At 39.7% G+C, this 24,464-nt stretch overlaps 1 protein-coding gene across 1 annotated transcript in view; it reads left to right on the top strand.

The window, feature by feature from the left end:
• The window catches only part of LOC140908685 (EGF-like photoreceptor maintenance factor), a gene marked incomplete at its 5' end in the record, with an annotated part of 102,992 nt that overhangs the window by 12,454 nt on the left and 66,074 nt on the right, over positions 1–24,464 (top strand). The window contains one exon of the mRNA XM_073336354.2: positions 22,484–22,681. Within this exon, the coding sequence (XP_073192455.2) occupies positions 22,484–22,681 (198 nt within the window). The remainder of the gene's footprint in view (positions 1–22,483; positions 22,682–24,464) is intronic.

Here is a 24,464-nt window from a genome sequence, read left to right as displayed (position 1 = left end):
TACAAGTAAAACAAAAATGACTACAACTTAATTCTAGCAAGCTATATCTTTACATAAAACCATTTTTCATGTGTAGCAAAAGAGCAGCATCTCCTGCCATTCAGGCCAAGAGTATCAGTTTCAGGTATCAGATTTTTCTCTATTTCCCCTAAAGAATATCTTTTTGCCCCTTTGTCTTTATCAGAGTGTATTGTCTCTGCCTCAAAAGCCAGGAAGGATCCCAGTGGAGACTCTGTCCCCCCATGTGCTCATTAAGTTCTTTGGTTCCCCACTAGCTAGCTTGATTGCTTTATTTATATAACAGTACTTTAATTGTCCTCTGCCTGCAATCAAGCCAGTCAGACAGATAAATCTACATTCCTTTGTTTAGGGCATGCTTGATTTATACACTGCTTCCAAAACATGCTTTAAGGATATATTTCCAGCACACATAATAAAGCCTTATATACATCCTGTGCATACATCACACAATGATAGGACTAGAGTGTTATGAGTTTACATATGATACCTTACAAGACACCTTTTGGATACATATTATGGCAACAGTGTATTTGAGGTGGAGACTGTGTCAAGTCTGGTATGAATTACAGAATAGTGGGCCCTCTGCCACTGGGCATTGAGGGGCTTATAGGATCACAACTACAAGTGCAATCAGCTCCCCCTTTTTTAAATGGGAATTAAGGCAATGAGTGATAGTCAGATTGTGTCTGGGTCTGTGCACCAGTGTTGATGGGGAAGACGCGGACCAGCCACATTTGCAGTCCTTTCAATCAAAACAGCCTGCTACCATCCCATGGGACATTAGTCACCCCAAAAGGAAGTGGAAGCCAGGCATCCCACTGGCAAATACACACACATGCATAGACCAAAAAAATCTGGCCAGCTATGTATGGGGTGTGCTTCCCATGCACACCCTCCCAAAGGCATAATGCCTCCAAGTATGGCCACTGGGGCACTGCAATTCCTCGACCATTACCCTTCTTCATCATAATTACTTTCTATATATTCTGAGGAAGCCCTGAGAGGCTCTTGATGTCACCAAAACACTTATGTCTACAGTTCTGTAGAAATAAATGCAACTTTACTTGTTCCTGCCTGGGGGATTTAATAATCTAATTTGGACATGGTGTATCAATGAAACAAGGGAAATAGTCATACTATTGCAAGATGTTCCAATGTTGCACCCCTATAATGTGATTTTTGATTCCCCCAGAGTATCCCAGGATGCAGAGAGAGCATGCCCACTGCTACAGCTTTAAGGACATCCATCACTCATCTCTGTGAAACCAGTCAGCTCAGTTGGCCAGTGTAGAGGATAAAGGAGGAGTCATGACTTTACTTCAACTTTTCTTCTTTTGGGGTAGCTAACAAGGGGTGGATAAAAGGACTGCATGTGCATCCAATGTTTGTATTGGGGCAGGGGTGGCCAGCCTGTGGCTCTGGAGCCATGTGCGCCTCCTCAGAAGTTAATATGCGGCTCCTTGTATAGGCAGTGACTCCGGGGCTGGAGCTACAGGCACCAACTTTCCAATGTGCCGTGGGCTGCTCACTGCTCAACCCCTGGCTCTGCCACAGGCCCTGCCCCCACTCCACTCCCTCCCGTGAGCCGGCCTTGCCCTCGATCCTCCCCTTCCCCACCAGAGCCTCCTGCATGCCACGAAATAGCTGATCAGTAGGTGCGGGGAGGGAGGGGGAAGCACTGATTTGCAGGGCTGCCGGTGGGTGGGAGGAGTGGGGGCTGGGGAGCTGATGGGGGCTGCTGACCTATTACTGTAGCTCTTTGGTAAACTGTGTCTCCTTCTCAGGCTCAGGTTGGCCATCCCTGCACTGGGGGTTGCCTTGCAAATGTGATGCGTCAGTAAGAATATATGGACTGAAGTCTCACCTGTACTCAAAATATGTTGGGCATGGCTGAGGATGGAGACCCAAACAAACTATTGGAAGGCTCTCCAGTGATTGATTATTTCCCCCCCTCATCCTTATCCCATATAGTTTAGAACAGAGGAAGGAAGTACAGTATTTTCCTATTTGGCCAAGATTTGTCTATGTCGTCATTTAGTAGGTCTATGGTAATTGTAGAGAAAATATTTATTTTTCAAAAGTTATTTTTTTCTTGCTTTCCAGTATTAGAGAAAAAAACTGTCCTTTGTTCTGATTTACTGTGTGACTCATTAAAAAGATACACTGTATTTTATTTGGTCTATATACTGCTAATAAGAATGCCCTTTTAATCAAATATATAATTGTGGAGAGAAATTGAAATACAATTCTGAGGAAATGTCTATTTATTCATTATCATCTTAATGACACATGTCCCCAAATGTGCTGCAATTAAGATTAAACCAAAAATTGTAATTGGCCATTAAACATGTTGCACAAGAAAGTAAACAAATGAGAAAGAGAACTCAGCAAAAAATAAAAAGCTTACATTGGTTGAAATGCTAGAATAATAATGGAGTTTTCAGTATAGGACACTATACTCTAGTATGAGAAATAGTAATTAGAAAATAGATATGTAAAATTCATAAGTGCTCATGAAGGCAGAAGACTACAGTACAGATAATAGACCAATTAGTTTTTCAGCATTCACAGGCTACATTTAAGGTTTTTTTTTTTTCTATACAGCATGGCAAAGCACATCAGAGGTATAATGTGCTGTAACAATTGTACTCTCACTGCCCCATGTAGACCCTGATGATGCACTCTAAAAGGTACCTGGCTCAGGTTAATGTGGATTCATGCCTTTCTGGCTGGTGAACATATTACAAAAGGTAGGGGGACTGACAACAAAATGGTTTCTAAGAGAGGCCCTAAATTTTGGAACCTACTCCCCAAGTTGATCTGAAATAACTTTAATTTGTTTACTCAGGAATCTTGGACTCCATTCCAGGCTCTGGAGAAGAGTGTGCTCTGGTGGCACAGACTCTTCTGCCCATTCTTCTTTCTCCCCCAGGCTTTACCCTTTCTGCCCTCAAACCTGATCCCAGCCTTGTCTCTTCCCCACCCCGACTCCCTTCTCCCTGTCTGATTTTCCTTGCCTACCCAATCCCACTCTCCATTCCTTAAGATTTGGATCTGTCTCTTTGCCCAGCCAGTCAGTCTCTCCATCATACTCTGAGCCCCAATTTTCCTACCCTTTCCAAATCTCTGCCCCTTCCCATACCCAGTCTCAGTGTACTAGTCCAGTCTGTTCCAATTATCCCCACCCAGAGCCTTGTCTGATTTGTCTATCCCCTCTCTTCCACTGATTCTCAGTCCTAGTCTCCCTCTCTTAGCTCCTCATCCAATCTCAGCAATCCTCTGCCCTGTCTCCTGTTCTATGACCCAGTCTCTTCACTCCTTGGCTCCTTGTCCCCATTTCTTTTTTGACCAGCCAGTCCCAGTTTTCTCCCTGCACCTGAAAAAACTGGTTTCCACCTCCCCACATACATCCTCCGTTCCCCCAACAGCTCCCAGTCCCAGTCTCCTTCCCCAGGCCATCCCAGTTTGTCTCTCCATCTCCATTCCAAGTCTTACCAGACTCCTGGTCCAAATCTACTCTTTTCCTCCCCTTTGTCCAGTTGTTGTCCCCTCTACATTCAGATCAGATGACTTCATCCTCCATGCTTCCTGGTAGACAGTATGAGGTCATTGAGAGCCCAGGATCATACAGGTTCTCTACTCAATTCCCAAGCCTGACCCCACCACAGCCATTACTAGGGAAATTCTTCTGAACCCTCATAGCCCTAGCTAGAGAGACCTTTCTCAGTCACTCTTAGCTATGGTGCATACACAGTCCTGTCACACTTAGGAACTCTGAGGGGTTAGAGCCTGCTCAGTGTGAATGGCACACACACTATCTGGTCTTGTGTGGGATATATTAGGGGATAAAGTATGTCAATTGAGGATGGACTCTTTGGAGAAGTTAGCTGCTAAACTCAAAGATATGTACTGAGCATGTTGAAAGTTTGATTTTTCTCAAAAGCTTGTACCCTGGCTAAATTTGTGAAGATTTTCATGTGGATGGCAAAAGGTCCATCCTTGATACACTGCCCATTCCCTTAACAAATATCAAATCCCTCCTCCTAAGCATGTTAGTTCTGTTCAAAGGAAGGGACACCAGATTTGTTGTATTAAATGGTAAAACAACATAATTTTCCCTAACCTTATTCTTGGAAATGGTTCGACCATTTTGGCTGAAACTTTAAGTAAGCAGACACCCAGCATGTCTGACATTTCAGCCCAAATGGTTTAAGTTTGGCAAAATTATAAACAACTGAAAACTGAGTGTAATAATGGGAGGTGTCAGGCAACCTTAATAATAGGCTGCTCCGCCAGCCCTGTCTATGATATAAATGAGCACTTGGGCATATCAGTCTGACTTCCCCCTCTCTGCCCATCACCTTCATTTTTCATATACTTAAATGTAGTGTAGTTGTAACCCTGTTAGTCCCAGGATATTAGCGAGACAACATGGGAGAACTAATATCTTTTATTGGACCAACATCTGTGGTGAGAGAGACAAGCTTTCAAGCCATGCAGAACTTTTCTTGTGTGTCTTGAAAAATTGTCTCTCTCAGCAACAAAAGTTGGTGCAATAAAAGATACTACCTCACCCACCTTGTCTTTCTAATATACTTGAATGTCATTTTTGCTGAACCCTGGTGTAATAAACAAAGCTTTTGTAATAAGCAAAGATTTTGTATTCAAACCAGAGCAGGAAAAGAAACCTTTTTCTTTAATTTCAATAGAAACATAAAAATCAGATAACTTTCTGAAAAGCTTATTTGTTTTCCTTAGAAATGTTCTTCCCTAACTTTGAGAGAGAGTAATAAAACTCTTTAAGTTTTACAATAAATTGTGCTTTAGCGTTGACAATATGAAACTTGGGAACATAGAGGTAGATACAGATCTCCATTACTCAATAATTGTTAACTTATTTGTATGGCTTGGTTACTTAATTTTATTTTTAGAAACTGTTTCACATAAGTAATAGATTCAACTTGTGTTTTATCTCTGTTTTTTCAGAAATGTATGCAGGTATGTAATGGCAATATTTGGACTTCTGTTTTGTTTTATTTTGTTTCTTATTGTAAGTGTGTGATGTGTGACTTTTTCATGATTAGATTTGGCATGGTTGCATGGTCTTGTTTTCCTTACTGATTTATAATACATTTCCTGTTTTAAAAATGCTAAGTACTGCTTCTCAAATGTACTCTTGGGTGTGGTTTGTTTGTTTGTTTTTAAGTACTATACATACTATATAGCATTGTCTATGAAAAATTACAAAACTGACTCTTTCATGGAAATTGAAATGAGAACACACATTCTGCAAAAATCTTTCACTTGCTCATTACTCGGCTGTAAATATGGGCTGAAAGACCTTGTTATATTTTTAAATTGGGAGAGCAATACTTGTTTTCCAGTAAAACCAATTTATGCATGCATCTACAGATAGTTATTTCTTCAATCCAGTTCTATAGTTCTTCAGGCTTTAACTTACATGTACTAGCCTTTAATCACCCCAGTTGTGGATTTATGCCATGAAATAGATGGAACTAATCATCTAGCTGATAGAAGTGATGAAAAGCTTAGAGGTGCACCGAACCTTTTTCAAGGTCATGAAAAATGACATTTTGGAAAATTTAACAAAGGTGATGAAAGATAATTCCTAGGGCTTTAATATTTAGAGGTTTTTTTGTTTGTTTGTTTTTCTGGTTGGTTGGTTGGTGTTTTTTTTTTTAAATCATAGCTTAAATATTGAATCCTGCTTACCTGCTGTTCTAGAATTTGACACTCGTGGTGTGTTCATGAAAACATATTATTTAGGGCTACTGGACTGCATAGATGTTGATTAGAAGACAATGGAGATTTCTTTTAGATGGTCAAATTAAAATAATTTCAGTCATTTAGTTTCAAGAAGCTAAAAGAAACTCTCCTTGGGGAATATAGATGCATTTTTCTTCAGGTGGCTAAAATTTCTCAGCTGTTTATGAGGCTACCTCTCGAGAGATTTAACATTTCTCTATTGAGTGACATTGTGAAATGAAACATTCTCCACAAATTCCATTTGATTACATTTATTCAGGAAAATACTGTGGTGATTCACTGTAACTTTGTGGATGCCTTTTAGCACTATTAGAAGTACAGTGACAGGAACAGAGAGAGAGGTCTAATACTGTATCACAAAAAATGCAATAAATTATCATAAACTACTAACACAGAAAACATTTAGGAGGAAAATAGTTAACACAGACAATATGCAACAGTTAGTAATTAGTCACTATACATAATCTCAGTACAGTGCCATTTGTAGATAATAAAGTCTATCTGTGCCCTGAGACTCACCAAAGGGAATACAAACCAAAACAGTACTGGGGTGACAGTTATTTCAAAGTAAATCTGAAAGAACATTTATCTGGCAGTAATGCTTAGTAACAAGGTAAGGGTGTTGTGTTATGGCAGTTTATAAAGTTGTGAAAATTTCATACATTTGTGTAACAAAATCTGCATAATTTGCATTTCTTCTGAAAAATAAAGATAACGCATCTCCCTATTCTCTCCAAAGTACAGTTTTGTTAATTTCATAAGTGAGAAGCCATTCTTACAGGCATACTGTAGTTCATTATTTTTGTTTGAACTGAAGCTGGATGTGTGTATATATATATCAAAGGCAAAATGTGGAAGGAAGAGGAGGATTTAAAAAAAAATCAATGACCTTTTGAAGTTTGCCACTTTTCTTATGAAATAGTTCCTGAACCATTCTTCCCTATCTTGATTATAGAGATTTATATTTCTTTTGAAGTAGCCCTTCTAATATTCTAATTGCATCCAAATTGCATTCTCACCATAGAGAGAGACACAGTCGTAGTATCAGGATGTACAACCTGAACTTAGGAAAATGCTATAGTGTCAGTAAGTGAAGGAATATAATAGGACAAGATCCGGAGACACAACAGGACTTAGGTATTACCATGCTCAGTATTCTCAGTGTTGTAATGTCTCACTTGCAGGCACCTTGAAAATCACTGGAATCCACCAACCCTAGGTTAGGCACCCTATACAATGCATAGGGAGAGAGAGAAAGAGAGAGATACTTGAGAGTGGGATCCACAAGAGCTAGTATGCTGGATGGGAAGCTGCCTAAGAAGCAGATGGCTATCAGAGTGGTGTATCCTAAGTTCTTCTTCCTCACTGAATCAGCTGCCCATCTCTCCTGGAGTGGAATCAGCCTATGCCATACTTGGTAAGAATAGCTTAAGCACCCATCTATGTCCACAGAAAATGGCCAAAGGAGGAGTTGGCCTCATAACCTTTAGCCAATGATTAGGAAACTCACCCAGGATGTTAAAGACTCCCATTCAAATCCCTTCTGCTCATCTGGCAGAGGGGGGAAATTGAACCAGGGTCCCTTATCTCCTAGTTCAGTTCCTTAGCACTGGGCTAAAGGGAAAGCCTTAGATATCTCTTCCTTGCAGGCCATTTTGCATAGAGAGTGATGCCCACTGGATTGGGCCCTGCAGGTAAGTTAGGTGGGGCACCTTCTCTTTTATCTGGTTTGAGGATTGTGTTGAGGCTTAGATGTGAGGTAGGTATCTGGGCTCCTGCCTGAGGCAGCAGGGTGCATATCTTGAGACAGAAATTTAGGCACCTATAGAAATTTTAGGTAAAAATTCAGTTGGCGTGTGAATTTAGGAACCTAAATGGTTAGGTGGCATCTGAGTGGGGGTTTTATGGATTGCAGTAATGCCTAAATTTGGGATTTAGGTGATTAAGCCCCAGATTTCGGCACCTAAGTCCCTTTGTGGATTTGGGCATAAGAGGCTAATGTCAGTTACCTAAGCTAAACTGCCATTTTAGGTGCCTCAGTCCAATATTTAGGTGCCACTGAGATCTTCAAAACCCCTGCTCAACTGCCACCCAGCTTTGTTGGCACCTAAACTTCCTAGGTGCTGATGCCAGGGAAGTCCCCATAGCACCTACGTTTCTGCTGGTGGGCATATGCAAAATTGCCTAACTGCTGATGCTGCCAAACAGCTCTTCACCTTAGCTCATGCTTAAGTCCTGATGAAATTCTCAGTCTTGGTGTTAACCTGCCTATCTAGCCTGTGGCGGCCAAGTTGTTTGGCCTGCTCAAAGCAAGGCTAACCTCCACAAAAGACAGCTGGCAGTGGCGGGGGACCAGATCAAGAATTTTGGAGGCTGGCTGGGGTGCATCTGTGTTCCAGGTTATCCCCAGTGGTTACAACACTCACCTGGGATGTGAGAAAGCCAGATTTGAATCCCCACTCTGCCTGATCTGAAGCATGGACTTTGTATAAGGTTTCTAGCACCCTAACCCTCAGGCTATACCATATTCTACAATTGAGGGAGTGTCTCCCAATATCCCCTGTTGAAATAGTTCCACATTATTTAAAAATTAAATTTTAATTGGGCCAGAGAGGGAAAGCAAGAGGGTAATTCTGTAGTCCAGTAGTTAAGGCCCTCACCGGGGAGCTAATTCCAGTTGCTCCTTCAAATCAGACAGAGCAGTAATTTGAAAACAGGTCTTTCATATTCCATATAAGTAGTCCTAACTACTGGGTTATTGATTATACAGCTGTTGTTTTTTTTTTCTTCATTAGAAATTGCTGACCTGGATTAGGAGCCTAATTCCAGAAGAGGGTTAACAGCCCAGAAGTCAGGCAGCTAACTACCTTTGAGGGGTGGCACATATGGCTCCACCTTTCCTTCAGCATTTCCTACCAGCTAGCTTAGGTGGCTCCCTGGTCAGCTTGCTGGTTTCTGTGAATTGCTTTCGTATGTGCCTAATTATTCCCATGAATTGCATAGGGAGCCTGGGTGCCTAAGTCTGGTTTTGGGGATTGCATTGGGTAGCAAAGTACCTAAATGTTAGCTATTGCAATGCTATGATACCTAAGTCCCTTTGTGGGCCTAGCCTGAAAGTCCATATTTAGACACTTAAATAAGTTTCTTAATTTTGCAGACTGCTGAAGACCCAGCAGCTGAAGTCAACATGGTTTCTGACTTATTGTGAACTTAGAAAATATGTATCAGGTCAAGGAGGGCTGTTTTGGAGGAGCAGCCAGAGGTGGTGATATTATTTATTTATTTATCAGGAGAAACAACTTCCAGTTTCACTTCAAGAAAAAATAATGGAATGCAGTATGTATCTGCAATCAGTGGCTACTGATGGATGTTCACCACATGTGAAAATTGTTTATATAATTATTATATTTATTTTCAAAACACATTTCCAGCCCACAAGGAAATCAAAATGGTCTGCAGAGAAACAGTGCATTAGTGATGAATGTGTACTGCATATATGTGTTGCGTGTGCACTCAAAAAGTAGTAACAATCTCTGTACCTTTTTATCATTATTTTTAAAGAAGAATGTTTAGTTTTTGTTTGAAAAATTTTCATTTTAACTGAGCATTTTCATTTTGTCCTGGAGCTGGGCAAGAGCAGTTAATAAAAGAAGCTTATTGCAACTTCCCCTCCATATTGTCATGATTAGATTGAAAGTTTTAATTCAAATATATTTGTGTGCCTGATTCACAGTTCCACTGGGGAAATGTTGACTTTGAATACTGTTTTTAAATTATCTGGTAACATTTTAATAAATTAAATTGATTTTTTTGTTAGTTGCCATCAGAAAGCTGTTATTTTTGTTTGTACTGAAATTTCTCAAACAAGGAGAAAAACTAGGTCACTTCTTTCCAAGTGAGAAAAAATAATGAAAACAATGTCAGCATTCTCTGGAGGGAAAAATAAATAAATAAAAACCCACCTTATCTTAGATAATTTATTTTGTATATCACTCTTCGAAAATTGACACTTCTGTCAATTAGCAATGGCTTAGAAAATCAAAGGATTCCACAACAGGAAATTACGTATTTCTGGTACTAGATCATGGCATTTATTGAATTGTACTTGCAAAGATATTATAAGAAAAATTGTATGAAAGAGTAAAATGGTATGATTGTTAGTGTAATGGCATTACTAATATGCAATACATGTGTCATTCTTAAACTAAGAAAGATACATTTAAGAATCCTGAAACAAGTTGTTCATTATTCATGTATATATGTTTGTGTTGCTTAGTAGAAAGACATATCATTTACATGCACAGTATATGCTGTCACAGAAAAGTAATCCTCTAATGAAATATGTAATTTGTCTTTTCATTATTTTATATATGTTATTAGATATTTATAAAGTTCTCATTAGTAAGGCTGTGAGTCTGTCCCGGAGGTCATGGATTCCATGACTTTCCATGACCTCTGTGACTTCTGCAGTGGCCAGCAGCAGCAATTTGGGTGTGTGGGAGGGGGCTCATGGCTAGGAGTACGGGCTTGGGGGGAATGTGGGGGCGCTTACCTAAGGGTGGGGGGCTCATTGGCTCCCACTGGCATGGCCCTGCAGCACCTCCTAGACAGAGGGGCCAGGGGTCTCTGAATACTGCTCGCACCCTCAGGCCCTGCCACTGCAGCTCCAATTGGTGACAGTTCCCGGCCAATGGGAGCTGCAGAGCCAGTGCTTGTGGCAGGAACCGTGCACGGAGACCCCTGTCCTCTCTGCCACCTTGGAGTGGCAGGGACACACAGAGCTGGGTAGGGACCCCCTGCCAACCACCCGCCCCCCCAGCACCGCCAGACTGTCCCCCCTCCCCCTGTGAGCACCTTTAGCTCCCCACCCAAATTGTTAGTTTAGGGAATGTAGTAAAAGTCATGGACAAATCATGGACTGTGAATTTTTGTTTATGGCCCGTGACCTGTCCATGACTTTTACTAAAAATACCCGTGACTAAAATGTAGCCTTACTCATTGGGTTAAAAAAAAAGCCTTAGTGAATACACGCAATCCATTCCATCAACAAAAAATAACCACATACAAAGAGGTAATGAATGGAAGAAGTTAAAATAGTTTAGCATTAATTAACCATGGGTCTGTTCCACTTTCCATCTTGATTTACTGCCATTCTTTCCTTTACTCCTATGTCAAGTTACTGCCTTTAATAAATATTATCTACCTACCCTTTGATATCCCAGTTATATACCGTGAATTCAGACCTTTTGTAACCTTAATGTTGAAACAGTCCCAGTTAATACTAAGTTGATAAAAATAAGGGTTCAGTAAAACACAACTCAAGCCTGATTTACACTACAGTGATGTAAAGCAGTCTACGTCGACCTAACTCTGTAAGCATCTACACCAAAATGTAGCTCCCACTGGTGTAACTCACCCACTACCCTGACTTAATAACTCCACGTCTGTAAGAGGTATAGCGCTTAGGTTGAAGTAGTTAGGTCGACGCAGAGTCAGTGTAGACACTGTGTAGCTTTCATTGACAGTTGCTGGGACAGTGACCCACACTAACAGCTAAATTAGTGCAAGCGTTCCTGGTGAGGACACATACTGCTGACACAAGGAATAGTGTGGACATGCAAAAGCAATTTAATTATTGTGGTGGCTGTACGTCAACATAATTTAATTTTGTAGTGTAGACTTGCCCTTAATTTTCAGGTTCGAGCCTCCAGGTAGGTAAAGAAAATTTATTTAGTAGAGGATCACTAGGTGTCACTATGATTAAAAACAAATTTTAGTCAAAAGAAAAATGATTAGTTAAGCAAACATGCATGCAATTACTACTTACACAATACTACAACTATACTTACACTCAAAGATAAAATAGTGTATCACTGACAACAGGGTGAAGTACAGACTTATAATCCTGGAAGCTAACAGTACCCTTTAGATATTAATCGTTACTAATTAATTAAAAATCAGGTCCCCAGTTTTAACAAAACTACTCATTTTATAATAAGAAAAGGAGTACTTGTGGCACCTTAGAGACTAACCAATTTATTTGAGCATAAGCTTTCGTGAACTACAGCTCAATGCATCCGATGAAGTGAGCTGTAGCTCACGAAAGCTTATGCTCAAATAAATTGGTTAGTCTCTAAGGTGCCACAAGTACTCCTTTTCTTTTTGCGAATACAGACTAACACAGCTGCTACTCTGAAACCTCCTTTTATAATGTATTCTAACACTAATTAACATTAATGCTAACAATTAACCTAATCAAATTTCTGCCACTTCCTTATTGGTTCTTTACATTACTGTTATTTTAATTATCATAGAATCATAGATTCAGAGGACTGGAAAGATCATGAGAGGTCATCTAGTCCAGTCCCCTGCGCTCATGGCAGGACTAAGTATTATCTGGACCATTCCTGACAAGTGTTTGTTGAACCTGCTCTTAAAAATTTCCAATGATGGAGATTCCAAACCTCCCTAGGTAATTTATTCCAGTGCTTAACCACCCTGACATTTAGGAAGTTTTTCCTAATGTCCAACCTAAACCTCCCTTGCTGCAATTTAAGCCCATTGCTTCTTGTCCTATCCTCAGAGGTTAACAAGAACAATTTGTCACCCTTCTCCTTGTACAACCTTTTATGTATTTGAAAAGTGTTATGTCATGTCTCAGTCTTCTCTTTTCCAGACTAAACAAACCCAAATGTTTCAATCTTTGTTCATAGGTCATGTTTTCTAGACCTTTAATCATTTTTGATGCTCCTCTCTGGACTTTCTCCAATTTTTCCACATCTTTCCTGAAATGTGGTGCCCAGAAGTGGACACGATACTTCAGCTGAAGCCTTATCATGTCACCCTACTCTTTCAGTAACCATGGATCTAATACAGGGGTTCCCAAACTTGGTTCATGGGTTGTTCAGGGTAAGCCCCTGGTGGGCCGCAAGATGCTTTGTTTACGTGAGTGTCCGCAGGTACGGCTGCTCCCAGCTCCCAGTGGTCACAGTTTGCCGTTACTAGCTAATGGGAGCTGCGGGAAGCGGTGGCCCGGCCCACGCTGCTTCCTGCAGCTCCCATTGGCTAGGAATGGTGAACCGCAGCCACCGGGAGTTGTGAGCTGCCATACCTGCGGACACTCACGTAAACAAAGCATCTTGCGGCCCACCAGGGGCTTACCCTGAACAAGCCATGAACCAAGTTTGGGAACCCCAGATCTAATAAATTAGAAACACAATAGATATTCCAAACATCTAAGGAATATTCCTGCTTTTTTGTAATTAGATTAATTCAAATGAATCAACTACATTTGTGCCTTGCATATATTAGTATTCTGTTTGGCTTAACATAGAAATAGTCCATCATAAGTGTCTAGCTTTAAAAAAGTATGGGAGGGCAGCAGCCATACTAATTCTGTGTTCTTCATTTAATACACATTTTAATAGAGAAGCTAGTGGCCAACCTCCAAGTAGTGTTGTTTTATTAACCTACATCTGTTTAAATTAAATTAAAAATGCAACTAAAAGAGACCAGTAGTGGCAGTGAAATCACTTTATGAAACTGTGACCAGTAACTTCAACTGCCTGTTGAGACACTGACAGATGGGATTTTATATTTTTTTTCCTTTTGATTTTCATGATTTTATACACATTCCACTTTAAGTCATGACTTATAGAAAACTTAACTCCTTCACCATTACACATTTTGCAACTATTTTTCCTTTTTTTCTTTTAAATATTTCTAGAGTTGTATTTGTAATTTGGCTACAGCGTTACAAATCCTATTTAACTAGAGTATTCTTTACATATTAATATTTATTGAAAAAAATAAAAAATCAGGAACTCTTCATTTTTACATTAATCATTATTTTCTAGACCTTCATTACATTTAATATAGATTTCTTGTATTCCAGGGAATGAGGGACAGGAACAATAAGTGACTATAACCCTAATTCTCATCTTTGCTGGTTGAAAAGGAAAGGGTAGGATGTAAGGGAGTGGATATCATTTTTTCCTGTCTCATTGCTTTCCCAACCCTCCAGTTTGAACATAAATAAAATCATTAGCATTTCAGTAGCAGAAGAACATTAGGTAATGGACTTTGAGTATTTAACTAACATTCTGAAGTATAGTGGTAATGTCAAAATGTCTCCTTTCTTCACATGCATGTTCAGTTAATGGTTGCTTGGCCTTTGGATAACCTCTCATTTGTATGCAATACAGTACAAACACCAAAGTAAAGCAGGGAATAACTAGAATCCAGATTAGATATAATAATGGAATACATAGCCACAGGTACAAAATTAGTTTTATACAAGTTTTTTTCCACTTCTAGGAAATATTTTCAATTTTCCAGCATTAACAGGCCTCCTATTGCTTGCCATCCTATCACATAGGGAAACAGCTGATCTCTTTCTGAAGAGGAACATCATTTACCATATGCAAATCTTCTTCTGGTCCATACAGTCCCCAATTGGTCATTTTAAAAGATTCAAGAATTTCAAAGTTAAAATAAGATTGAGGATTAGCCAAGAAACTTTTCAAAATCACTATCAGAAAACTGCAGGGAAAAAGTTGCACTTCTGAAAGTATATGATTGAAGAGTGGGAAATGATAGACACTTGCTGAAGATGTGTTTAGTTAGGAATCTATGAGCAACTGAATATTTCAGATACCACAAAAGGTGAGTGAGAGAACTTTAGAGGTTAGCTGCAGTTCTATATCTTGGGGTTAATTCTCCAGGTTTAGGATGATGTGAGTACACTGGCTCAAGAAAAGTGTCGAATAGGCACAAAATTAGTGTAACAGTGGAGAATCAGGCCCCCTATTTCTCTGCTTAATGAGATAAAAGAAAAAAGATGGAAATTTTGTTGGACTCCAGATAGTATGCAGGTGAGTGTATATCTATCTAATCTATAATCAATCCCGTCCTCTCTGGATGTCTATTCTTACTCTTCAGGGTAGCAGCACTGAACAAGAGTGTAAAGAAGACATTTAAATTCTGAACATCCACCTGTTTTCAAAAACTAGAAGTCATGCAGATGATAGGGATCCTGTTGTAACTATTGACTTACCATACTGTTGTTCTGAGGAATGTTTGCTGCAAGTAGAAAAATATGTACTACAAGCCTGCTGGTCATACCTTTTTTTTTTTTCCTTTCAACCTCCATCAACTTAGAAGAAGCTGTGAAGACAGTGAGTAGAGCAAATGGGGGATATAATTAAGATATCAACTTAGGCGGGGCAAAGAAGGCTACTATATTGCTTTCCTCTCCCCTGCATGCCAGTTTTTCATGACAACATGCCTCCTGTCCTTTCATATGGACCCTGCTTCGGCCCTCTGTCTTAACACTCACCCCAGGTAGGGATGGCTGAGAGGCGAGAGAGAGGATTTCTGTCCTGATCTACTGGCCTTTCTCCAGCTACCTACAGCCCAGTCTGTCTGTAACCACAAGGGACCTTCACAGCTACTTCCTGTTCAGTGCTGTTCTGTTCAGGTTTATATACTGCACATGGTACCTAACTGTGCCTGTAATCAGCATGATGATTATCCCTAAGACCACAGAAACTAGCTGGAATGGAGGGAAACATGAGAAAGTGTGTGTTGGGGGCGGGGGTGTTATTCATTTGATAACTAAAGCAACAATTATCAAGATTATCTAGTCTTTTTTCCCCTTTGTTCATTCACAGTAGGCTTTGCTCTCTAGAGCTTTTCGCTTAACCACTCTTCTGCCACATTGTAAAGCTAGTTCATTAGTTACATGAGATCCTGATGACAGTGAACATATGATGCCAAGAACAAGGACAATTCCACTCTGACTGAAGGATCCATGCTTTCATTCACATTGGCTATCACTACCGTGTGAAACAAAGATTATAGATCTGTCTGCATGTATTATGAATATTTATATATGTGAAGAGAAGACAAGGAATTGAAAATGTAGTACCCAAGTATATCTTCCAATACCTTACTTCATGAACTTGTTGATATTCATTAACTCCTCTTAAAAATATGCCCAGAAATATTCTCCAAAATTCTGTTTGGGAATATGGGAGACTTCTTCAGATGATGAGGTAAAATAAACTGATATTTTGAGTAGGCAAAGTATTTTCTTATCCACAGGCCTTTGAAGACCACTGTTGAAACTAGACCAAAGTTGTTCAGCCTCTGCTTCATATAAACCTTAAACAATTCTAGTACACTGATAGTATAGAAAGAAAAGGCAAAGGCAAAATTCACTTGTGACTAAATGCACTCCTGCAGTCACACCCTACACACCATTTTTATAATGTTAGTGCAAAATATGCCTTGTGAGATATCATTTGAAAATTAATAACTCATAGGTCAATAATATCATGGTGAAATGTACGTAGCAACATTATATGTAAAGTTATGAAATCCGCTCCATATGATGATAAAGGAACATGTTCAAACTCATGTAGCCACAATTAGGTAGAACTGGTCAAGCAGGCCTGAGGGATGTGTGCACCTCAATTTGCATGCAAGCTGTAATCAGAGTCCTTAGACAGTGAGAGGAGGAGAAAGAAGACAAAGAATTCGCATTTCAGCATTCACAGGTGAAGAGAAACGCATGAGGCCTCCTTCCTCCACCGAAGTCTGTGTGTCCTTGATCTCAGCTGGAAAGAACTTTCACTGGGGATCATGCTCAGGAAAATTGTTTTTCCAAGGGTGACTGGACTATAGTAGTGAGGGGCAATAACAAGCCAAGTTCTCTCCCTTTCCATCTCTCTCTCTAACCTAAGAGAACAGGAAAAAACCAGCCATTGGACCTTGAGAGCAAATCCTGGCCTGAGAGTTTGGTTAGCAATGTTATTGGAACGTGTGGTAAGGGACTTCATCTTGAACCAAGCCTAGTTTAAGAAGTGTTTTATCTTTATTTTTGTGGTAACCATTTCTGACTTAAATGAATCATTACTTGTACTCACTGAAACCTGTCTTGTAGTTAAATACATCAGTTTTATTTTTTAATCAAAACTAATCCAGTGATGTGAACTGGCTGGGTAACACCATTTAAGGTGGCAAGCTGTTGGATCTTAATCTCCTTACGGGAGCTACGGACCTAATATCTGTCCAGGAGAGGACTGAGCAGTGCAGACCAGACGTTTTTAGGGAAAAATCCAGGACCAGGAGTGTGTTGGGGTCACCCTACATGTAGTAATAAAGGCTGCTTGTCTTTGCTGACAAGATGCTGGGGTCAGAATTGCTGGACCAGGCCTGTGTCTATACTCAGACACTGAGGATGTTCCCTGTATACTGTTTGGCTGTTTGTAAGGAGCCCAGGTTGGAAGCCACAGTAGCAAAGCTTTGTGAGACACCCTATGTTGCAGTGAAGATGGTTTCACAGTCCCTGTCTGGTCTGGATTGCATCTCAAAATGTCATAACACTGAAAAAAAATAGGATAAAAATAGCACTATCTTTATAGTCTATAGTCCCCAGAGTTTTGGGGATTTTTTTCTATTAAAATTATGTTAATAATTAAAGAGCATTCAGGAGGGAGTACATCAGCTTCTTTTTGACCAGGGTTTGATACACCAGGAACGCTTCAATTCTTGCACTTTTTTATTGCTTTGTGTTTTCCAAATAAAAGAGAAATCTGATTGTTTCCTGCAATTTAGATGTCACAGAGACAGTGCTTCTTCTTTACAAGGTTGAAAAAGGAAAAACACAGGGGAATTGAAAAAAATCTTCAAACTTCATGTCCCATTGTGATTCTTCTAAGTTATTTCCTTAGAAAGAATTTAACAAGTTAATTGAACTTAGGTTAGTCTAATAATTTCTTTATATGAGGGAGAACTTGGCAGCTCAATCACAATATCTGTTCCCTGTGCAGCAGTGGATAAAATTTCAAGGAAGATGTTAGACTTTATAAAGAATAAGATAGAAAATAACACTGAAATATCATGCCAGTATATAAATTGATGATACACACTCACTATAAATTCTGCATTCATTTTGGTCACCCCTATTTTAGAGAAGATGGAACAGATATGGAAATGGTCATGAGAAAGGCAATGAAAATGATGAGAGGTATAGAGAGAAATTCATTTTGAGGAGAGAATGGGAAGATAAGGATAGTTTCATTTAGAGAGATTCAAATAAGTTAGGACATGTTATAACTAGGCAAATAGTGATTGATATATACAGATAAAGTAAGAGCACCCGATTTACCTTTTACTTATGACATAAGAGCAAATCAACTCAAATTGAAAGGAAACAAATTTAAATCAGGAAAGAGAATACTTTTCTTAAACAACATACAATTAGCCTGTGGAACTCACTGCAACAAGATATTGAGAAAAAGAGTGTTAAAATGTATTAGAAATTCATAGAGCGAAAGTGAACAGTCACAGTCACATTACATATGATAAATATTTATTAGGGATATAAATCAGTATGCTTCAGGGCATATATCAACTACTTATATCTTAAGGTTAGGAAGAAATTTTGCTTGTTATTCCATAATTGTTTGCTATGAGGACTGTCCTTGAAAAAAAAAAAAAGATGATAGGAGTTTATAGGCTACAGCTCTACTCTAGTATGACCTTTACTGTGTTCCTGTATATGTCCACACACAGAGAGTGATGGCAGTAGGAAGACTGACAAGTCTGTTTATGTAGACATCGGTAGCTGTTCCAGCTACACAGAAGAACAACCAGGACGCATTTACAGCCTTGCTCATCGCAACATCCACATACCCAATATTAGCTATATTCTGTGTGGGTGTAAATGGTGCGTGGAGTCAATGTTACAATCTATTTCCAAAAGTGGAAAACTCTTGTGGTTTAGTGAGATCGTTGGAGTAGCTTCTCATGGTACCTCAATGGAATTTAGCATTGGAGTGTAACTAGCCATGGGAAGATCACCCAATGTAGGAGGTCCTGTGGTGCAAAAGAGGTAGCATAGTGTTTCCTGTGCAATCATCTTTCCCTTCTGCTAGTACAACTATCAAGGTCAGCACTTCTCTGTATTCCAGTGATTCTCAGCTGCTATTTTGGCGATTGGGGCTGCTGGCAGTTAGCATAACTTACCCAGGCTGTGCTAATTTATACTAGGGGACCCAGACCTACACATAGTCATCCAAGGATTGGGGAAGTGCAGATAAGATGTGTGCCAAAACACTGTAGAAAAGACCTAATGTGGTCAGAATTTTTTTGTTTTGTTTGTTTTAAATAAAGCTCAGAATTGTGATTTCCAAGTCCCATGGAAGACTGAGAGTCTTAAATTTGAAAGCAATTTAAGAGATATCCAATACTGTGACTGGGCATGCAAATGTAGTTGGGCATTACCACAGCGTGACAATAAAATCAAAGGTGGAGCTTCCGTTGATTGGGGCTGATATGCAGCATGGGTCATAAATGTGTATTGAATTGCCTTCTTCCACCAAGAGCCAGAGTAATTCTACTCACAAAAAGCTTGAATCAGGTCTGAGAGCTTGGAATTCACTTTGACTCAGAAAGTGTAACCATGCCCACTTTGCTACTGAGGTTACACTGAATTGTTTCCAACCTTTCATAATTTTTAAGCTACTATAATAAAATGGTCATCTTGGGGTTAACTGGGATACCCAGAGAGTATTGGGGTATAAAACCTTGCTCACACTTTTCTATCTCCTGTTTGTCAGTTTCTTCCCCACTCAGTTTATGTTGCTGTTGAATGAATCAGGAAGTTCCTTAACCTGCTGTCCTGTGAATAAAGTGTTATTTTTGTTTCACTGAGCAGTCTCTTGTAAAAACTATGAAGGACGTACACAGGTGCCGCTAACAAGCTCCAACTGGGAATAGAATGACATTGGAGCCAGGTCTGAAGCAACAGGGATATGGGCAGTATGAAATGTTTAATGTGTTCTTCCAGAATGGGCCAAGCATTTAACTGACCTGCAGTATTCTGGAAATTGAAATAAATTAAAACTATGAAAAAAGCCCTGCATGAATGGCCAGTGCTATAAACTGCTGATAGTTCTACCGTCCCTAAACCTGTCATGTGCCAGATCACTTATGGCATATTCGTAGGTTCTTTAGCAGGCTCTGTTACTAATTATCTGAAATTGTGAGTCTGCCAATGAAGTAGAAAATTCACAATACAATTATCCACCTCTCAAACCTGGCTTTCCCAGTACTATGAGTTATAGTAATGTTAGTGCAAAGCAAGCTACAAAACTACCCACATGATGCTTGAGAAGAAAAATGTCTTATCAGTAATAGCATGTGTGTGGCTCATTGGGGTATATAGTAGTAACTACAGAAGAGACAACAGCAAGGAGCAAAGTGGGCAGCCCATCCAAGGTCTCCCACTTTATCTATTGTAGGTATTTATATGGTCTGCATGCCATAATATCTCAGTGTCTCAGAATCTTTTTAACATATTTATTCTCACAGCACCCATGTGAGGTAGGAATTCCCATCATCATCCCCAATTTCAATGAGGAACTGAGGCACAGAGACAGAGTAAACGCTAAATGCACAAAGGGACTTAGGCTTTGTGACACTCAGCATCATGATGCCTAAATGTTATGTGCCTAGAAAATGAGTGGGATTCACAAAGCCTGGCTGGGTTCAGCATTTAATCTCTCCATATAGTGAATGGGGAGAGATAGGTGCTTCAGAATGATTTCCACAAAAGTCAGTATGGTGAGCGGGGAGCGGCCTACGCTAACCAATGAGAGATGCTGAGGAGAGGGGTGTGTGCTAAACTCCGCCCCTATCGGAGAATTAGGTGCCACTGTCTGCTTGGGATTCACAGGTGTGCAAAGGCTTTTTCATAACTTTTATCTCAGAGGTTAGGGTACTCACCCAGGATGAGGAAGGTGCTGGTTCAAGTCCCTCATCTGCTTGATGAGGAGAAGATTTGAACAGTGATCTGCCCTATCTCAGGTGAGTTCCCTAACCACTGGGTTATGGGATATTCTGATGTGGGTCTTCCTCAATCTCTCCTGTTCATGCTGTTCCAATCTGGCTGCTTAAATAAATAGTTTTGGGGCTAGAGAAAGAGTGAGAATGACTTTAAAGCCTTGTGAGTAGTACACAGATGTGGGAGATCTAGGTTCCACTTCATCTGCTTCATATAGAGTTAGGTGGCCTCTGATTGTGCCTACCCCATTAGGCCTTGTAGGTACGTTAGGTAGAGGAATGCATGTCTTCCCCCAATTTGTGAATTGCACTTGGTCTTAAGCATCTGGATGCCTGGAGTGAGGCAGCAGCGTGCATACTGTGTGGTAGAAACATAAACACTAGGCAAAGGAAAAAGCTTAGGTAGCAAGTGAGTTTAGGCACCTATAGCATAAGATAGCAGTTGCTCAGGAGTGTTGTGGCCATCAGAGGCTCCTAATCTGAAATTTAGGCACTTAATTGAGGCCATATTTAGGGTTGGGAAGGAAGTTTCCCTCCAGGTCAGGTTGGCATTGATTTTCACCTGCCTATGCATCATGGGGCATGGGTGGCTTGCAAGTTTAAACTAGCATAAATGGTGGATTTTCTGTAACGCCAAGTCTTTAAACCTTTATTTGAGGACTTGAGTAACTCAGCCAGAAATTAGGGGTCTGTTACAGGGGTGGGTGAGGTTCTGTGGCCTACAATGTGCAGGAGGTCACTCTAGATGATTATGATGGTCCCTTCTGACCTTAAAATCTAAGAGTCTAAAGTCATATTTAGGAGCCAAAGTTCCTCTGTGAACCTAGCCTTAAGTGAGTTCCTAGAGGTCATGCAAGAAGTAAGGGAAAGAGGTTCAGAGCAGGGAATTCAACACAGTCCTCTGAATTCCAGGCTAGTGCCCTAACCATTGTGCCATTCTACCTCTCTGATTGATTCCTCCATTATTCTTTATGGATTTTCCCATATTGACAGCTAGCCAGTTCAGGAAACCCTTGCAGGTCCTGTGTAAAACCAATTAAGTGAGAAGCAGCTGAAAAATGAGCTGCAATTGACCAACTGTAATATTAATTTAGAGACTACATTCATCACAAAAGAAAAAGAGTATGCAAAATGGATTCACATACACAAAAAATAGTCTGAACTTTTCAGATTTAGAGAGTATATATCTGATTCAGCTACTTCCGTATTAACTTTTCTCCCTATTGTCAACATTAATTCTCAATAAAGCCATGATCTTTAAACCACTGAAGCTAATTATGAAAATATTTAATTTCAGAAATAGGTATTTTGTGTATCATAATTAAAATGTGCCATTTATTCCAAATTAAAAACAAAACAATTATTTGCATTTCTTTCATGCTGAAGATTTGGAATGAATCCACAAAACATCATCGGGTGATTGTGACAACAAAATAGCGGGAATAAAGGCAGGGAAGCATCAAATGCATTAATAAAATATCTATTAAACCAGTACATTTTATGAAATGCATTTTAGGGGACACTGGTAAAGACAAAAGAATCATAAAATATATTCCAAAAAGTCTTAGACTTTAAAATGTTTTAGTCAATGTATAGATAAAATACACATCGAAAATGAGATCTATTTTTCTGTTGTAAAACTGTAAAGCAAAGAAATGTATTATATATTATTTAAAAGGAAAAAAAAATAGAAAGTATAGTTAAGAGTCTCCAAGTGAAGGAGATTAACCAGGGATCTAAAGAAAATATAGCACACAATAGGCAGCAGCTGCTAGAATTGGTTCATTAGTTAAACACTGACAGCTTTGCCTCTTTCCTTTCACAGGTTCTAACTGTGAGTTTAGGCCTTGTGAGGTTAGCAATCCCTGTGAGAATGGAGCTGTGTGCATACAAGAGATGGATTTGGACATTTTTCCCCTTGGATTCCAGTGTCAGTGTATGAAGGGCTTTGCAGGTCCACGCTGTGAGATCAATGTCAATGAGTGCAGCTCCAGCCCTTGCCTCCACGGATATTGCTATGACAGTAAGTTCACCCTGGTTACACACTTTAATGTGAAGTACTCCTACTGTTGAATCTGATGCAGCAACTGAGTGGCTCTGGAGAGAACAGCAGATAATTTATTGAAATTTAGCCTGTCTGGAGCTCCAGAGCGTGTGCCAGGAGGATTATTTTTGCCAAAATACCTCAACTCCTGGCACAGACATTTATGTTTCCATGCATCACAATTGCAGCTAATGAGAAATTTTAATGAGATTTGAGTTGTCTTTTCTAATGTTTAAATTAGCCAAATGGATCTTGTGTAGTGCATTTTACAGTGATAATTTTCAAATTTCTGAAAAGAACACAAAGCAATGAGACTTCATGTGTAATAATTTTAACAAATCTGTGAATACTTCATTTTAATATGATCACACTGATATAAAATGTAGTGTCTCTTCACCAATAACAGCCTTCTAGAATCTCTCTCTCTTGCTCTTCTGGATAGCTATATTTTATATTTCTTCATTAGTCATTGGAGGCAAGCTGATGAATTACTGTCCTGTTTTGTGCTCTATCTACATTGTCAGATTAAGTGCACTAGCATCTGATGCTTCTGCCTTACTTGTTATAAGGTTCTAGGTGAGCATTACTGCACTTTTGCCTTCAGGACTGACAGGCAAGAAGAAGAAGGGACTTTGCCTTGTACATTTCTGAACTATGCTAAGGGTGAAATTTTTGAATCTACCTTAGAGATTTATAGGTACAGATACCATCAATTTCAGTGTAAACTCTTCATCTGAATCCTCGAGGCAGCTTTGCAATTTTTAGCCTACACGTATAATAATGTTAGGTCTATTCTGAATTACAAAAACTGCCTCCTTCAGGTTTCACTAAACCACATATTGTCATGAAATCACCAGATGCAGATTCAAATTCCCTTTCTTTATATATACTTTAGCTTATTACCCATAACTTGAATTTACTATAGCTCTCTCTGCAATGCCTGTGGAAATTAAAATCAACCCCCTGCCCTCAGTGGGTTAGCAGCTGCTACGTTCCAGCAATGAATGTAACTGATTTAATCCAGAAGCTTGTTCCACAACTCTCTGTTCTGTAGCATTAACAAACTATCGTCCATGTTGCGTCATCAAGACATGTTCTAAGATTATGTAATGCCCTGGACAAATAAATACAAACTACTAAAAGTGTTTTTAATGTTTCATTAATTGCTGTAAGAATAAGCAGGCTAAGCCTTGGCTCTGGGGAAGTTACTATCTCTTTAAATGGCACACAGTCTGGAAACTGCTTAGAGACAGAAAGGGAAAATGTAAAGCACAGGCAATGCAAGCAGTAGAATCATAGAATATTAGGGTTGGAAGAGAACTCAGGAGGCCATCTAGTCCAACCCCCTGCTCAAAGCAGGACCAACAGCAATTAAATCATCCCAGCCAGGGCTTTGTCAAGCTGGGCCTTAAAAACCTTTAAGGATGGAGATTCCACCACCTCCCTAGGTAACCCATTCCAGTGCTTCACCACCCTCCTAGTGAAATAATGTTTCCTAATATCTAGTCTAGACATCCCACGCCGCAACTTGAGACCATTGTTCCTTAGTCTGTCATCTGCCACCACAGAGTTAGAAAAGCTATGTGGCTTCGAGAGAGACTGTTAAGCTTCCCAGTTCTCTCCAGAAAGAGATGAAGACATTGTGAATGAGAGTTTGCTCCATTAAGCACAAACAAAAGAAAGAAACTGTGTTAAAACCAAGCCAGAGAAAAGGGGCAGTCTTCTGTTAGGGAGAGAGACATGGCCTGCTTGGATCTGGTGA

This window comes from Lepidochelys kempii, chromosome 3, assembly GCF_965140285.1.
Source record: "Lepidochelys kempii isolate rLepKem1 chromosome 3, rLepKem1.hap1, whole genome shotgun sequence".
NCBI lineage: Eukaryota > Metazoa > Chordata > Testudines > Cheloniidae > Lepidochelys > Lepidochelys kempii.
Note: the sequence above shows the minus strand (reverse complement) of the source record. Positions and strands in the feature narration are given on the sequence as shown.